Consider the following 18,620-nt stretch of genomic DNA (forward strand, 5'->3'; position numbering starts at 1 on the left):
GACAGTACCTAACATTTATGAAACTATATTCCAGAAAGGAAATAAAAATAACATATTACAAGAGGAAGGGGAGAGAAACAGAACATTAATTAAGTGGATCTAGTTTATTTTGTTGTATTTACTAGCTAGTAACATGCTTTATAACTACATTTAAATATGAGCAACAACAACTCACTGCATTTTAGTGTTTCTGAAATATATAATGCCATATTTATTTAATGATTGAAACTGCATTTCCTCAAACAGGCACATGTTTTGCCTCACGTTAGTCTATTTTTCCTCAATTATTTGATGTGGTTAATCTTTGGAGCATAAGGCAATAAATGATCATATATACTTGAGTAAAAAGTTAAGAATCTAAGATGAAGTTTTTAAATCAAAAGTAGGGATGGGGCTGACTTTTACACAAGTAACAGTTTAGAGGTTGAAATCTACTGTCTCCCACTACCTCACTATTGCAGTTTCCACCAACCCAACTTCCAAAAACAGTACAAGTGCTCATACACAGACAAAGTAGTTGCACAGCTGCCTTTTGTGGGCTATTTTATAATTCTATGAAGTAAGTTTGTACCAGGACAAGTTTGAATTCAATGACAAAGGGGTAGTAAGTGATTAAATAACATACAAAAGATATAAAAAATAAGGTTTTTTGGGTCAATATTTAGGTTTGAGTTTTTACATACGATCAACTATTACTTGACATAATGAACTTAAAGTCTGACAAAAAAAACCTTCTTTGTCCAGTCTATAAAGGATTATTTCTTCCTTTCTCAATTAAAATTAGTTAGCAATCTACACAGAGTATAAATAATATCGTAGCTTAACACATAATGCACTGAGTTAAAAGCCTTTCCTTCAGAAATCACCTGAGTTAAGTATGCTATTACTGTTCAGCAGATTAGCATGAGTGCCCAGCAGCATTTCAGACAGCCATCTTCACAGGAGTTAATATTCTATAATCACAGGCTAAACAGTAATTGGTTTCCTAGAAAGCTGTTAATCATGAAAAGTGAGGTAGTTGGTTAACTCGCCAAGCTACTGGGTTATCATGCATATGTTTCGTTAACCATGCTGGGTAAGATAATCAGTGTGAATTCCGTGAAGCGCTGTTGTTATGTCCTACTTGGTTTTTGTGTGGTCTGGTCTGTTGGGGTGAGTGTCACTTTTGGATCTTCTCTGCAGTGGTTTGTACACTGGGTCTATCTCTACATATTTGTTGATGGCCTTTTTGGTTGAAAACCAGGCTTTCAAGAATTCTCTGGCATGTCTCTGGTTAGCTTGTCCAAGAATGGTTATTTTGTCATAGTTGAACTGATGGCCCTCTTGGTCTGTGTGTATGGAGATGAGGGAGAGTGGATCATGTTGTTTAGTTCCCAGTTGGTATTTGTGAAGTCAGATGGCTAGCTTTCTTCATATTTGTCAGACAATAGTGCTTCACAGAAGTCGCACTGACAATGTTAGCCAGCATGGTGATGAAATGTTTGCACAATAACCCAGCAGCTCAGCAAACTAAACTAATTCATCCTCAAACTGAATTACATATCTTTGCAAAAACCTTAAATTACGAAAAGTGTTTGTATAAATACAAGTCTCTCCTTTCTTCTTTTCAATGAAATCAGTCTAACTTTATGTCCAAAATAAAGTCATGCAGTGGCTATTCTTCTAGTCAACAGTCAGACAATAGGCAACAATACCTCAAATAAACAATACAGTTAGAAGGATTCCACAAATCAAATAGGTTCTTTTATAAAGCATACAGAAAAAAATAGCCTCTGAATACAGTCCAGTGATAAGTTAGAATAAAACTTCTGAATGGCATAACACTGGAGGTGAAGCTTTCAATGATATGACAGATATTTTGAAAGTGAGGAAATGCAAAATCACAAATTCTGAAAATGTTGAAGTGTCAAGTAAACATTCGTGGAGTGAATGATTTCATGTCATTTTAATAAGTTTAATGTATGAAGTAGTACTGTCCACATGATAAATCAACATTGCACTTCTGATTAATAAATAATGGTAGACATTCTGCAGCATGATCACAAATTCATTCACACAAGGTATGGATACAAATGTGCTCTTCAATATTTTTAAAACTATTGTTTTTTTTCTCCATTGTGTGGGCTTTACTTTCTTCATTTTTGATAAAATAGTGGCTACCACAGGCTTTATCATCATAGAAATACCAATTGCATTACACGGAAATTGGAGCTTAATTGTAGGCAATTTAATCAGTTGGAATAATTGCTTTAGGTCATGAGCACGACGCAGGATCAACAGTAAGGTACAGCATCCTACAGGGTAGGTAATGGCAAAAGCAAACCATCATTGCAAATACATGGTTCCAGGTTTGTGTGTATTAGCATATAAGTTTTCATTTTAAGAATGACAATTTAACTGTAGAGAATGGAATTAACACAAAAGGAAGATTGAAGTTTACTACATTTTAAAAAGTTGGGTCAAACTGACTTAACAGGTAAAACATAGAGAAAGGTAAGATCATAAACAGCAAGTGGGCTTAGTTTGCTATAGAACTGGAGATATGAAGTCTGCAATTCTTGCAGTAATGGCAGACCAAAAATGGTTTTTCGCAGAAGTAGAGCTAAATTAGTTTAAAAGTATATAGTAAACTCTGAGGAGTTATAAAATCCATTTATTTAATCAGATCAAAAAAATAATTGTACAATAGGGATAATTAACTTGAAGGCATTTTTGTGGAAATTCTGGAAATAGCAGACACTTAGAAATATTTTCTGGTTTCAATTTATTGGGTTGTTTGCAATTGTTATTTACATTTTGGAGATACCCTGAGGAACTCCTGCAGAGATGCCTGGAGCTGAGATGGCTGACTTCCAACAGCAACTATCCTCCTTTGTGCAGGGTATGACTCCAACCAATAGAGAGTTTCTCTGATTCCCATTGACTCCAGTTTTGCTAGGTCTCATCTGTGCAGCATTCAGTCAAATGCAACCTTGTAATGAGATCATGAGCTGAGTGGCTCTGGTGGAACCCAGACTAAGTGTCAGTGAGCAGATGCGTAGCTGCCAGTGTTGTAGTTATATTGGCACTAACTTGGCTAGGGTTGTGGCAAGTTCTGCAGCACACGTCTTTAGTACCAATGCCAAAATGTGGAAAAACTCTGATAACAACTCCCTTGATATTATCCCAATTTTACTTTCATTATCTGCTCCATTTTCTTTTCTAATATCGGTCTAGTAGTGGTTAGATCTTTGGTTGGGCTAGAGCTTTATACAAACTAAAAATCTCTATCAGTTTTGATTCTGTTCATGTCTCATACATTAATAATTTAAAAATCTTCCATTATAGTACATCTGCTCTGTTCCAGCAAATTATCTTCATATTCAATTTCCTCACTGTGAATCAGCATTGCTCCCCCTCAGTGGATCCTAAGATAATATTCTTTTATATTAGGCTGATCAGTACTTCATGGGTGTAATGTCCTTTATCTAGTTAAAAATCCCCTGAATGCAATTAGCATTTTTTAAAAAAAGCAGCCTACAAAATCACTGTGCTGTCTTTACTGCTGTGCAAACCTGTACCCCAAGATCTCTATGCTCTTTCACTGTACCAAGCCTACTTCAAATTACCAAAATGTATAATTTTACTTATTGACATTTAATTTTCACCTGTAGTTTTTAATGTATTGTCAATTTGCAGTTTAACAGCATTCCATCAGGATACCTAATCAATGCACTGATATACACAAGAATCTGCATGTTCCCCTTCTGGCAATGTCAGATAAATGACAGAATGAAAACTAATTACAGCAGCAGGTGAAACAAATCTTGGTCAATGGTTTCAATTGACTGTTAGTCACTGTAGGTCAAGGTTACTGATGATTTCATGTAACCATAGGTACTTATCCAAAATCTTATGTATCCCATGAACAGACAACAGTTATAACTGGAAATTTACTTTTCTGTACTTTTTGAATTAGTTAAAATAGTAGTTGTCCCAGAATCAAACCTTGAATAGCAACAGCACTTCCAATCAACTCTCTAAGTTGTTCCAACTTCTCCATGAATGATGTTTGTAATGCATGAAAAGTGAAGTACAAGTAATAAATAAAATCTTTGAAAGCCCAGTTAATACTTTCTTGAAAACGCATGATAAATTGCATTAAGTGAAATTCTGTTTCTAGTGAACATATTCTACTGCTCATAATGGTGATAGAAGAAAACTAAGATGCCAAATCATAAGCCTTGTACACAGTGAACATTGAACAGATAACTACCATGAGGTTGAAGGTTTAAAATATACAAATAATGCTTGCTCTTTTTTGGAATAAGAATAACAAATAAATGTAATTTAAAAAAAAATGTGATTCAGAATATGTGAAAGTATTTCAAACATCTATATGACTTTTTAGCACACAATCAACAATTAATTACTCAGGAATAGTCCTCCATTGTACAGATAGCATCACATACTTGCAGTGTATACACTGGAAGTGATTTGAAAATGATCAAATACTTTGGAAATTTAAGATTGTAAAAATAGTCGCAGTTTGAAGTGACAAAAGATCTGATTATTGCCTGTGGGAACCATAAATCATAAATGTGAAAACCGAGTAACCTATTTTCTCTCAATCAGAACTACATTTGCAGAAGATAACTCAGCAAATTAAAATGCAAGATATCTCTCTCCTTAAACTGTGCAGGATCTCTGCAAAACCTTTTGTGGTTCGTACAGTCTTGAATCTGCAAAAGTAACCATGTAAAGCAGCTTCTCAAAGCAGAAATACAGGTACACAATCCTTCATCCGAAATCTAAAGATTTTCGTCAAGTTTTTTTCTCTTCATAACAAGGTTTGTGTGCAAACAGTTAACCCAACACCACACCAACTCGATCCACGTCACTCAGATGTGACGTGGCTTTGCGGCCCAACACTGACAGGTGTCAATTCTGTCTCAGCCCTCATAGTACTCACAGGCGCGTCTGCTGTACAGCAAGATTTTAAAAAATTTCACCCTGAAATTGTCACTTATTCTGAAATCCAAAAAAGTCAAAATTCTGAAAACCAGCTGGCCCTAAGGATTTTGATAAAGGATTGTGTTCCCGTACAACACAAAGTCTCAAATTTTAAGCATACTGCCTGGCTGCCCACTGCTAGCTATGTTTAAAGAGAAAAGCATAATTTAATTTCCTTCTTACTAAAAATAAAGTTTGAAGTACTGTTTTATAAAGTTAAAACTGCAATGGTGAGATAGAAATACTCAAAGCAAACTAAAGAAATAAAACTATTAAATCATTGTTCTTAACATTCCTCTCACTAATTCTGTCCATGTTTTCAAAGGAACAAACTCTTGACTGAGGTGCATTTAGATGGATTTTAGGAGTTCTATGCTGAATGATGAGTCTTAGCTGGCTATTTACCTTCACAGACATTAGAGGGGAGTCCAATTCAGTCCTAACTGAAATAAAAACAAGTGTTGGAAAAGCTCAGCAGGTCTGGCAGCACCTGTGGAGAAACAGAGTTAATGTTTCAAGTCTGATCCGACTTCTTAAAAATTGTTCAGACTTGGAGTTCTGCTGAGTTTTTCTGCTGCTTTGACTGAGATCAGTTAACCCATAACATGTCGAGGAATTGTGACAACCATGTTGCTTAATAAATTCTGATGTAAGCAACTTTTTACCCTTAACACAATTACATTTGATAAAAGGAGTGCTGATATTGCTGTTTCATGTACAAGATCTTATTCTATCTCAATAAATAGTAAAATTATGAACATTTTCTTTAATAACAGCATGTAAACTTACGGGATGTGAACGACTTAGGTATCGCATGGTGGCAGGACCAACACCACTGCAGGTGGATCTACCGTTGTAATCATCTTTCGGGCTGGTACTGTTATTGATGGGGATATTGCAGATAGTGCCACTGTTGCTTTTGCCATGGTAGTTGTTGTTCAGTTCATGATAATATCTCGCAGAAAGCTGCGAGCTGCTATACAGCTGGTTGGAGGGATAACCAGATGTAAAACTTGTCCTAGGAGATGATGTCATAGCGTTCTCAGTTTCGTCAGGGGCAGCATAAAGATTTCCTAGTGAACTGCCTAGCCTGGAGTTTATGGAGAAGCTAAATGGAAACAGACAATGGGGAAACACAACATAATGCACAAGGGGAAAAAACATGAAATTTCGAAGAAACAAAAATGCTGTACATATGGAAAAAATGTCAATATTCTTTGCATGTTAAAAGTGGCTTCATTAAATCTATTTACTACTCTTTAGACTCTCGTAATAATTAAGTTCAATAACTACATACGCAGCTTATTTATGTACATTTTTTGATATTAAATCTTACCATTTAAAATGTCACATGACAAAACTAGAAATATGGTTTCTAGAGAAAGGAAATAGTAGTCATACATGAAATTTTTATGAGCAAAAGGAAAAACAGAATCAGGAAATTCAAAAACATACCCTAAAAGTAATTTGGGTTTATTTCTTGCAATTTTTCTCAATACTCACCAAAAAGATGCGTTCATTCCTGAGTTTAGTACAGCAACAGTCTATATATATTGTGAGTTGATAAACAACTCAAATGCTGCTAATGGTCCTGGAAAAACCCAGGCCACAATAAGGAGTTGATTAAATTAAGTAGACAAAATCAAGTCGCCTGGAGCAAACAACTGAATTAAGTAACATTAATCTTACTCAACACAATTTAAACAAAACAAAATTAAAAACTGAGGAAGGCATTTGACAAGGTTCCCCATGGGAGACTGATTAGCAAGGTTAGATCTCATGGAATACAGGGAGAACTAGCTATTTGGATACAGAACCGGCTCAAAGGTAGAAGACAGAGGGTGGTGGTGGAGGGTTGTTTTTCAGACTGGAGGCCTGTGACCAGTGGAGTGCCACAAGGATCGGTGCTGGGCTCTCTACTTTTTGTCATTTACATAAATGATTTGGATGCGAGCATAAGAGGTACAGTTAGTAAGTTCGCAGATGACACCAAAATTGGAGGTGTAGTGGAGAGCGAAGAGGATTACTTCAGATTACAACAAGATCTGGACCAGATGGGCCAATGGGCTGAGAAGTGGCAGATGGAGTTTAATTCAGATAAATACGAGGTGCTGCATTTTGGGAAAGCAAATCTTGGCAGGACTTATACACTTAATGGTAAGGTCCTAGGGAGTGTTGCTGAACAAAGAGACCTTGGAGTGCAGGTTCATAGCTCCTTGAAAGTGGAGTCGCAGGTAGATAGGATAGTGAAAAAGGCGTTTGGTATGCTTTCCTTTATTGGTCAGAGTATTGAGTACAGGAGTTGGGAGGTCATGTTGCGGCTGTACAGAACATTGGTTAGGCCACTGTTGGAATATTGCGTGCAATTCTGGTCTCCTTCCTATCGGAAAGATGTTGTGAAAGGGTTCAGAAAAGATTTACAAGGATGTTGTCAGGGTTGGAGGATTTGAGCTATAGGGAGAGGCTGAACAGGCTGGGGCTGTTTTTCCTGGAGCGCCGGAGGCTGAGGGGTGACCTTATAGAGGTTTACAAAATTATGAGGGGCATGGATAGGATAAATAGACAAAGCCTTTTCCCTGGGATCGGGTAGTCCAGAACGAGAGGGCATAGGTTTAGAGTGAGAGGGGAAAGATATAAAAGAGACCTAAGGGGCAACTTTTTCACGCAGAGGGTGGTACGTGTATGGAATGAGCTGCCAGAGGATGTAGTGGAGGCTGGTACAATTGCAACATTTAAGAGGCGTTTGGATGGGTATATGAATAGGAAGGGTTTGGAGGGATATGGGCTGGGTGCTGGCAGGTGGGACTAGATTGGGTTGGGATATCTGTTCGGCATGGACAGGTTGGACCGAAGGGTGTGTTTCCATGCTGTACATCTCTATGACTCTAAGTAGACATTAGGTACCTTTGTAAACATGAAAGCTCTTTAAAGGCAGAAGACATCTAAGCTTCATAAACATTTTTTGAAGATGCAGGTTCATATATGTTCACAATGAATCTGCTACTGAGAATGATAGGGGTAAATGACTAACAATATGACTAATTCTGGAAAGTATTTTTCAGTAAGTGGCAAGAGGGCAGGGGATCACTGAGAAAGGACAATCAGATTACTGAAGGTTTCTGCAGGGATAGTGCCAATAAGTGATCTTCCCTATTTTATCTGGCCAATTCTCTTGCAAAAAGAAGAAAATGTTTCCCATGAAAGAAGTTTTACAAATTTAACCTTATTTCTGCAGAGATTTGTATTGGAATATATACAAATCTTGCAGCACAATGATAGTAACCATATATCATTTTATAAGTGCTCAGATGTTGAGAAGCAAAGATAAGCTGCCAATATAAAGCAGACTTCAAAATTAGGTTTAGACAATAACAAACTAACAGGTAGGGTTAATTTAAACTGCACTGTAAAATATGCTGGCCAAAGTAGCTGGAATTTTCATCCATTTTAATTCTCAGCTGAAATCTAGTCACACAGAACATCTAGTCCTCAGGTATGACGTTGATGTAGTCTCACTACTTAATGAGCATTGATGTCAGTTTGCCACTTGGATGACTCTAACTAGAGTATAGAGTGACTGGACAGTTTAGGGAGCAGTAATTCTGGCTTGTGAACTCATTGTTCTCACTTTCCACTCAAACCCCGAGTAGGTACAAGGTTGCATCCCACCACTACAACCATGATTAGGTAGACAACAAAATACAGGGCATTGAATCTGATTAACTTGTCTCATTTGCATTTAATGCATCAACAATATTCCACAGTATTAAAATATTTTGAAAGTGTACTCGAGCAGAGCTGAATGTTAGAAATCAAATATTAATTTTTCAGGTCAAAAGTCTTGGACAGAAAGAAAATGTAATTAGATTTAACTTATGGGAAGAAATTATGGTTTTAGTTTCTCTAATATTTAAGCAATATTTTTTAAAAATGTAATAATAATCTACGAACAAAATGTCACCTTTTCATATTACTGTTCATGGGTATAGGACTTCTGCTAATTCTTCTTGCACTTGGATAATTCATTGAGATCTTTGAGGATTTGAGAGGTGACATTGATCCTTGGCTAGTACTTGAAGAATTGATTCTGTTAAAACATAGCCACAAAATTAAATAACCTCAAAACACTATATTTGAGTACAGAGTGGAAAACATTTACTGTGTGATTCAATACATTTATTTTCTAAAACTAAACTTCAGGATGATTCACATGATCTTTATGTTAAGTAACTATTACACAAACAAAAACAATGTTTTTTTGAGTGAGATTGTTATATTAGTTCATTATTTTCAAATTTTCTAACAATACAGTCATAAAAGTCAGTCTTTTGAACGACTCATGGAATTTCAAACTTCTAAATTGTGCTTGAGGCAGAGTTGAGCCAATAGCTTATGATATGGTTTATTTTTAAATCTGCAAACTATAAAAATCAGAAAATATCCATTGATTATCTGGTTATTACCACCTTGCTCTTTGTAGTATTCTGCAGTGTCTAAATTGGCTGTCAACTTTCCAACATTAGATCAGTGAGTACAGCACTTTGGGACATCCTGAGGTGTGAATGGCTTTTAAATAAATGGAAGTCCTTTCTTTATAATGTCTGGGGTATTATATCAATATACAATAAACATTTTATTAACTGCCACCTATGGGACCAGGAGTGTGCCAGCTGATCAAATATTCCAGATAATCAAGAGGTCCACATGGTTAATGTAAAAACATACACTAAGTAATGGAAACATAATGCAGAGGTACACACATCACTGTTATGCTTTATTTACAGCATAAATCACTTAAATAATAATGCAACTTCCTTAAATAAAACTTACAGGCAGAGAGTCTTCTCACTTGCACTCTCACTGCCTACTCGGGACATCGTGGTAGGTTTTTGAGGAGAAATGGACTCAAAATTGAATCAACTGTTATTTCATGTGGTCATTCAATTGAACAACAAGTATATTTACATGAGGTAAATAAATCAAAACTACAATAACTGGACAGAATAAAATAAACCTCACGGTATTTGAGGTGTATAATTTTTTGCTGGTCTTTCAAGAGGGCCAGTTCATAAGGTGCCAGTTAAAACAAAGTTTGCTATATATGTATATATGTAAATTAGTCAAAACAAGACCCTGCAACATGCACATTTATAAGTCACACAAATCTCTCAGCAATGGTCCAACGCAGCCAATCACCACCTTCTCAGGATAGTTACATACAGACAACTAATACAACCTTGCAAGCTGCACTCATCCCAATAAAATAGACCTTAAAAAAGAAATCATCAATGGGTTTACAAATCACCTCTGAACATTTTTGGCAGCCAGGATGACCACATCTGCAGAAATGTCAATGATTTGATCAGCTTGAGTGCTGGATTTTGGAGCTTGAGTGTTGGTGGGAGGCACAACAGTGCATCCGTGAGGCCGAAAGTTACATTGATAGCACATTTTTAGATGTAGCTCAAGGCCATGCAGAGAAGGCATGGGTGATAAGTCAGGAGGGTGGCAGGCAGATAGGCAGGAAAGCCCCAGAGTACATCTCACTCAAGTACAGATTGTGTGTTGGAAAATGGAGAATGACAACTTGTCTGGGAGTGCAACTAGAGCCTAGTTGCACAAATGGGGAGCAGAAAGAGAAGGAAAACAATAGCAGCAGGGGATTCTATAGTGAGAGGTACAGACAAGTGTTTCTGTGGCCACAGTCATGACTCTAGGATGTCGTACTTCCTCCCTGGCTCTAAGGTCAAGGATATCACTGGCTGCAGGGCAAACAGCCTGAGATCATGGTTCACACTGGGGCCAATAACAGAGGTAGAATGAGGGATGAGGTTCTATATCAAGAATTGAGGAAATGAGGTAGATTAAAAAGCAAAGGGTGCTATGTGATAGTGATTACAGGAATAGGTGAATAGACTGGATGAATGCATGGCTAAAAGAGTTAGATAGGAGGGAGGGCTTCAGACTCCTGGATCACTGGGTCAGCTTCTGGGAAGATGGGACCAGTACAAGTCCAACGGATTGCACCTGAACTGGAACAGGACTAACCCCCATTGGCAAGAAATTTGATGTTGCAGTTGGTGGAGGTTTAAACTAACTAATGGAATGGAGATGCAGTAGGATATGATGCATAGACAAGTGCAGAAAAAGGAACCAAATCATTCGAGGAAGCAGAGCAAATACAGCTAGGTTAGAGAACAACCGTGTATGGCAGGGCTGGATGGCATTTTTTAATGCAAGGAGCCTTGCAAGTAGGCAGATGAATTAAGGGGTGTTAATGAGTGCATAGGCATGTGATATAATTGCTATCAGAGATCTGGTTGAGGGAAGGACAGGACTGGCAGCTCAATATTCTGCAGTATAGAATCTTTAGGCATGGTAGGTGGGAGGTATTATAAAAGAGGTGGGATAAAAAAGAAGCAATCTATTTGTTGTGTGTGTAAATGGACTCCCCAAACAGGGAGCAAGAGAAAGACACATGCAGACAAAATTCAGATGTGTCAAATTAATAGGGCAATAATAGGATAGGATTTCAAAGCTCCCAGTATTAACTGGCACTGACAATAGGCAAGACAAAATGTCTTTAGAAAGGGAGGAGTTCTTAAAATATGCCCTTGAGAGCTTTTTAAGCCAGCACATTCAGAGTCCTACAAGAGAGGAGGTGCTGTTGGATATAATTTTAGGGAATGAAGCTAGTCAAACGGGAGGTGTAGCAGTGGGGCAGCATTTTGGGGAAAATGAGATTCAAGGCAATTATGGATCAGGACAAAGATGGACTGAAAATAAAAAGTTTCTTAATTGAGTGATGACTGATTTTAAGGACCAGAAGCAGCTATTAGCAGGAATCTCTCACTTTTTGGGCGTAGCACGTGATGAGAGGTCAAATGGTATGTTAGCCTTAATAGCAAGAGGATTTGAGCGTGGGAACAGATTTCTTGCTGCAGTTGTATAGGTCGGACCACAGCTGAGAGTATTGTGTGCAGCAATGATCTCCTTATGCGGGAAAGGATGTTTTGGAGTGCAACAAAAGGTTTAGCAGAATGATTCCTGGGATGGCAAGTGTAACAGAGACTGAAGTTTAGAAAAATGAGGGGTGATCTCAGAAACCTACAAAATTCTAATAGGAAGTAAGTTCCTGATGACCAAGAGTCCAGTAACAGGGGTTACAGTCTAAGGGTATAGGATAGGCCATTTATGACTAAGAGGAGGGGAAATTTTTCACCTAGAGAGTGGTGAACCTGTGGAATTCTTCACTATAAAAAGCAGTTGAAGCCAAAACAGTGAAGGTCTTAGGGTTAAAGGGATAAAAAGGGTAGGGGTCAAAACAGAAACAGGGTACTGAATAGGATAAGCATCCATGATCATACCAAATAGCCCAGCAGGCTTGGAGAGCCAAAAGCTAACTTCTCTTATTTCCTATGCTAGTCCTCCCAAAAATGCATCGCCTCACATTTTTCAGGATTAATTCCATTTGCCACTGTTCAGCTCAGCTGACTAGCTAGATTAGATGCACTTCATGTGAACATTCTGGTAAACACATCACTGCCACATTTTCACAACTGATCGAGGAAGAAAAATGCTTCACATAAAGCATTTTGTGATAACAAATGTTTGTCTTCACACTGTGTGGGTGACTACTTAATGCTATTGCCCTTTGAAAGATAATGTACTGCATAAAAAGTGAAACCCACCCCACAACGAAACACTTATCCCATCAACCTCATGTATGGTACAGCCATTTTCATTGCCATTGCAGACTGCTTTTTGGATTGTGATGGAAGGAAATAGCAGTTGCACTCAGTGAGTCATATAGTCAGCCTCTCAATTTAAGTAATCCCCCAAATTATGTTGGTTGCATGTCATATCACGACCATTAGGATATGACCTTCTCCACATTGTCAATTAATCAGTTTATTTAACTGTACATACCCACACTTCACTTTCCACCAAGTGGGAGAATAGGAAAGTGTTAATCAACAAAGTAAGATTAACTAATAATGAAATGTTAAGCATGCAAATAAGCCTCTCATCGCTCACTAAAGAAATTCTTGACTTGCCATTCAACACACATAGAAGACTGTGCTTCTTTTGACAGTGAGAATCGCATTACTGTCAATCTCACTTGATTTCCCCAACATTTTCACCAATGTTCAAATCATTCAGGGGTTAGGAGATTGCACTCATTGTGTTCAACAGAGTTTCCTTGCGCCAATCCTACATTATAGTAGTGTCTGCATTTCAAAGAGATATCCAGTGATTGTGAAAAGTATTATATAAAACAGTTTTTTTTCATATGGCTATATTAGAATGAGAGTGTATCCCATTGGAAAGGGAAAATTTCACCTAACACACAGTGCTTGATGGGAGCTCAATCATTGTTTCCAGAGGCGCTGACAAAGTATTGATAATCATTTAGATACAATCCAAGCCAAAACATAGATTTTGCTACAAAGTAAATAAATCTAACCTGTTTATTAAAAAACTAGAAGCTTGTATTATGGATTCTGTTACAAATCCAGTACATAATTAAGCTAAAGCAAATGTCAGTATTTGCAGGTATCTAGCAAGCAAAATCTAGGTGCCAGCAGTTCCAACAGGTATGAAACAAAATTAAAAATATTCAAGGTAGTCTCTCAATAAAACTGCCTGGATAACACACAGTTTACATCTTGTAGAACAGAGATACATTGTCCTGACCAGTCTTCACTTTCTGTAAACTTAAACCCACCCAAACTCGATCTCATCTACTGCCCTTACTCTAACGCAAACCAGTTCTACTCATGCATCACATGCAACGGTTGCCAGTCTCTTGATGCCTTGATCTCTTCATGATTTCACTCTTCTCCATTGTTACAATGCCTCCAGCTCTCCAACTACTCTGTGTTCCTCCAACCCTGCCATCTTGTGCACTCCCAGGCTCTTCCCCCCATACTACAGTTGCCATGCTTTCAGATCCTACAGTCCAAATAATCGGAATAGCTCCCTAAATCTCTGCTTTTCTGTATCTCCTTGGCCAAGCTAATAGTCACTTCGCCCTGTATTTCCTTCTTTGACTCACTGACAGTTTTAGCTCATTGTGCTCCTTTCCAGCATCCTGGAAGATTTTGTACAGTTGAAGACACTTTATAAATTCAATTCCATGTCAGTAACAAGATCCCATATCATGTCCTTTCAATCCGTGCATGTGAGTTTGTGTGTGACTGGGAGAAAGAAAGATAGAGAAAACAAGAGTATAAGTGGACAATACTGAACCAACAACTTATGCATGTTTCCTGAAATGTAATTTGCAAATATTTGGAAAAAAGAAATTGAATTTCTTTTGTTGCCCATGTCTAGCTATAGGGATGCTAGTTTTTCTTTTAACAAATAGAATGTTCAACTAGTTGTGTATTTTCAAACCTATCTTTAATTTTTCAGTGATACCCAAAACCAGCCAATTCCACATTTACCTATACTGTCATTTAAAAACAGCTAAATCTGGTAAATTTTCAAAAACAAAATATGTTTGCTTACCTGAAAGGCTGTGATGGAGACCTTGAATGAATTTTCATATCATCTAACCTTTAAAGTAACAATTATATTAATAAATATAATGCATATCATTAAAAATAATCTTAATGTTTTATTACAATTTAGAATAATAAACAATTTAAAAATCAGATTCATATTTAATTAGCATTGTTATTGCAATCAAGAAAATGACAGCTACTCGTCATTCATCTCTGGCAATTCACAGCTATATGAGTTTAACTGTTTTAAAAATAGACTAATTGATTTCTTCGATCAAATAATGCACACAGTAGTGACCTTTGAAGAAACATTAACCAACATATTAGGATAGCTAATTATATCATCTTTTCAACTTTGTTTGTGCTTCTTTATGCAAATCTTAATTATTTCCACAAAAAAGTACAAAGCTATTTCAGGGAACAACGTCAAAGGTCAGGAAAAACCAACTAAAACTTTTTTAATATAACAAGGTATTCATTTCTTTATACAGCAGCTGCACTTTAACAAAGCTAATAAAAACAAACCCTTCGGTCCAACTCATCCATGCTGACCAGACACCCTAAATTAATCTATATGTGTGCACATAATACTTCCTTGAAATAGATGATATATAAGTAACTGTATATTTGCTTTAAGAAATAGACTGCTAAATAGTATAGGTAAATAGCATGAAAAAAAATCGCAAACACATTTTAGCCAGGAGGTACTAAAGTTTTTAATTAAGCATTAAAAGGTATCAAAGCACTTGGAAAACATCCTAAAGTGGTCAGGTTATTCATGTTATCTTAAATCATATTTAGTCAATTAGGCTCAATTAGTGGTTAGGTTATTCATGTTATCTTAAATCATATTTAGTCAATTAGGCTCAATTAGTATTCATTTTTAATATTGAGTAAACAGCACGATGGATCTGATAAATAGCAAGTTCCAACCATCACCATTATTCTCATCTGCATCACATCGATTGGAGTCTTCATACATGTACAATAACAATCCTCCTTTATTATGTCCAAATTGCTGTCATGTCTAGCATGGTTTGATGTACTGATAGTGATGGCCTTGACTCAAATGGCAATCCTGCATGTGTAATTTTAGATACAGGGCACCTGCAACTTATCTGGCCACATTGCACATGATTGTTATGCTTTGCTCTTTCCAGGAATGGGCAGTAGAAAAACAGAACTAGGTACTTCCCTTGGATAAAGGGAAGAATCCCAAAATGTTACTGGTTGAAATCAACTAACTCACCACAGTCTGAACCCAAAATATTTTATTCTGTATGGTCCAGTATCACTTAGCCTGAAAGAGATTGAGCACTGTATCATACTTATGTCTTGGTGATTTTACACTGGTGTTTATTTATTTTGGATCATAAATAAGTATCATTGTGCTGATTATTTTATGTATCTAAGCTATGGAAATTTTGTTCTAATATTATACTGTCAAAATATAGGACATGCTTTTAGTTAAGTGAATAAAGGAAGCTATTCATAGATGTTACACATACATTTGAAAGATAATGGATTTCTTCTGGTACTATTTAGACATTTAAAATAGATAACATTGTTGATTCTTAGTCATCTGCAGATAAAATTATTATTGACAAGTAAATAAAGATAGAAGTATGTTGAGTATGGGTTACTGCAATAATAATAAAGATAAAATGATATTCAGGATATTCGAATAGCAGTTTATTTCATCAGTGTCAATGGAGGTGCTTTCCATTATTGTAGAGGGGAATTATAAGTGCAAATCTAAATGAAGTTTAATTTCATGTGTACAAATTGCAAAACCATCTAAAATATTCAAAACTATTATTTTTTTTCTAGGTAGGGAATGGAGCAATAGATGTCTCCTTTGAACAATAATTTAAAAGAACCCAAATGCTACAAATGATGTTTGCAGAGAAAATCTTGTTCCCATATTTTGTGCAGAAAACATCTGAGAGACAAATACAAAAATGTGATCATAGTGGAAATGAACAACCAGTATTCAACTTCCATCATTTGAGATCTTCGTGGTCTAAAAATTGTCTTTAAAAAGGAAGTATGTTGCTAACTTAAAAGACTTGTGATCATTTGACAAGCTACATTGGAATGTAGGAAATTAGCTGCCTCAGAATTACCTTTTCATTCAAGAGATCTTGAAAGTCAGTAAGGGTATATGGTAAGTGCACATATTGAGAGGTAAAAGATTGCATACAACTACCCAGCTTAAAATGAAACAATGACAAAGGCTGCAGATCCATAAATCAACAACAGCCTTAGAGCAAAATGGGGGAAGAAACACATACTGATAGCAACAAAGACACTGGAAACTGTTCTACCTCAATGAAAGATTCAGTGAAAAAGCACTTCAATAACAATCAATGTTCATCAAGAACTTAGTATTTGCAAACTTTGCAAGTGCAAAAGGAAAAAGAGAGCAGCTAAAAACTGATGGACTCTGGTCTTTGCATTCTCACAGCCTAAGGGATTTCAAAGATCTGTAACTGTACTTTCCTTCACCTTCCCATCCGAAATAGACACCCCACATACCCACTTCTTCATAAGTTCATTACCTGCATGTGTGCACACATTTGTTGTTGCATTTTATATTTCTCGGAGTAAATGATAATTAAAACTCCACTAAAGAAAATGTTGGAATTGACTCTCCTTTGTTTTTTATCTAGTTATCTAAATCTAGTTGAAATGTAGAAATCACGTGTTTCAATTTAACAAAAAATTGTTGCAACCAAATAAGATGGAGATTAAAAGAAGGGAAGCCAGGGACTCGGCAAGATGGCGGTGATTCTGTAGAACTGCCGTGGACAGCTCTGCCTAACAGGCTAGGCATACTTGTGTTTTTTTGTTATCTCTGGACAGCTTATATGGAGGAATTATTAGTTTAAAACCTTGCAGAACACATATTTGTTAATATTTGGGAATGGGAAGGATGCTAAAGGGAAAGGGACTGAGCAATCAGCAGCAGGGAGGACACTCCCCTGCAGCACTAGGCACACAAGAGACCGCAGCAGCCTCTCCCGAACTCCTGGGAACCCGACAGACTCACAGGAATTGGCTGCGACGATGAGACTTACCTCGAAGGGTGGGGCTGTGATTGAGGAGATCCGTGGGGAGATTCATGCTTGGGTCCAACCCATCACATCCATGCTGCAGAAGCACGAGCGGGAGATCCAGGGCCTCGGGGAGAGGCTGGAGGAGGTAGAGGGTCGAACCAAGGCCTTGCAAGCAGCGAAGGAGTCCTCATCCAGTCGGATCCTGGTGCTGGAGCGAGAGGTGTGGGCCGTGCAAGACCATGTCGACGACCTCGAAACCGAGGTCGGAGGAAGAATCTTCGAACCGTCGGATTCCCGGAGGGTGAGCAGCCAGCCAGCTTCTTTGAAAGCTGGCTGGCTGAGTTCCTGGGCCTTCAGATCGAATCCAGCAGACTACCTTGCAGATTTAAAGGGCTTATCGAGTTACAGTGCACAGGTCAGGGCCGGTACAGTGTCCATGCCCGGTCCTAGTGCACTTCCATTCATTTAAGGACAAGCAAAGCGTAATAGAGCCTCCAGATTATGGGAAAAGATCCACAGGCACTGCTGTACAAGGAGTCAAAAATCATGTTTTCCAGGATTTCTCAGCAGTTTTAATTCAAAAGAGGAAGTCCTTGGATGAAGTTAAAAAGAGGCTGAGGAACCTGGGCATCCAATACTCCAGAGGTACCGCACAGTGCTCTGTTTTAGCCACGAGGACTCAGTTTATACATTTGACTCAGTGGATAAAGCTAAAATCTTTGTGGACACTTTAAAATAGATGGACTGGTCTGAAGAATATGGCTAATGTTTATCCCCTTTTCCTTCTTTCCCCATGCTTTCCCTTCCTTTTTTTCCCGTTCTCCCTAATAATTTTGTTTTTAAAAAAACACTTGGAATATGTTGTTCCTTTTTTTAAGAACTGAATTTTATAATGGGAAATCTTGTGGATGTTCTTTGTTGTCTCCCCAACCCCACTTCTTTTTGTTTGTTCTCTTTCTCTTTTAGTCACAAGTAGGGGTGACATGAAGCCGGGGATGGGTGGAGTGCTCATCCTGACTTTGTCTTTTTTCTCTTGAATTAAGCATGCTCTCCTTGTTTT

At 37.4% G+C, this 18,620-nt stretch overlaps 1 protein-coding gene across 3 annotated transcripts in view; it reads right to left on the reverse strand.

Annotated features, from left to right (window-relative positions):
- The window catches only part of cdc14ab (cell division cycle 14Ab), a 181,512-nt gene that overhangs the window by 15,637 nt on the left and 147,255 nt on the right, over positions 1–18,620 (reverse strand). For all 3 annotated transcript variants that reach the window (XR_006313008.2, XM_043699680.2, XM_043699682.2), the window contains exons 13-15: positions 14,506–14,553; positions 8,954–9,079; positions 5,782–6,100 (exon numbers count right to left, since the gene is read on the reverse strand). Coding sequence is in view for 2 of the 3 variants with exons in the window: in XM_043699680.2 (XP_043555615.1) it covers positions 5,782–6,100; positions 8,954–9,079; positions 14,506–14,553 (493 nt within the window). In the remaining variant the exon portion in view is untranslated. The remainder of the gene's footprint in view (positions 1–5,781; positions 6,101–8,953; positions 9,080–14,505; positions 14,554–18,620) is intronic.

The sequence above is a fragment of the Chiloscyllium plagiosum genome, unplaced genomic scaffold, assembly GCF_037043375.1.
Source record: "Chiloscyllium plagiosum isolate Xiang-an unplaced genomic scaffold, Cpla_swu_hap1 HiC_scaffold_9, whole genome shotgun sequence".
NCBI classification, from domain to species: Eukaryota; Metazoa; Chordata; class Chondrichthyes; order Orectolobiformes; family Hemiscylliidae; genus Chiloscyllium; species Chiloscyllium plagiosum.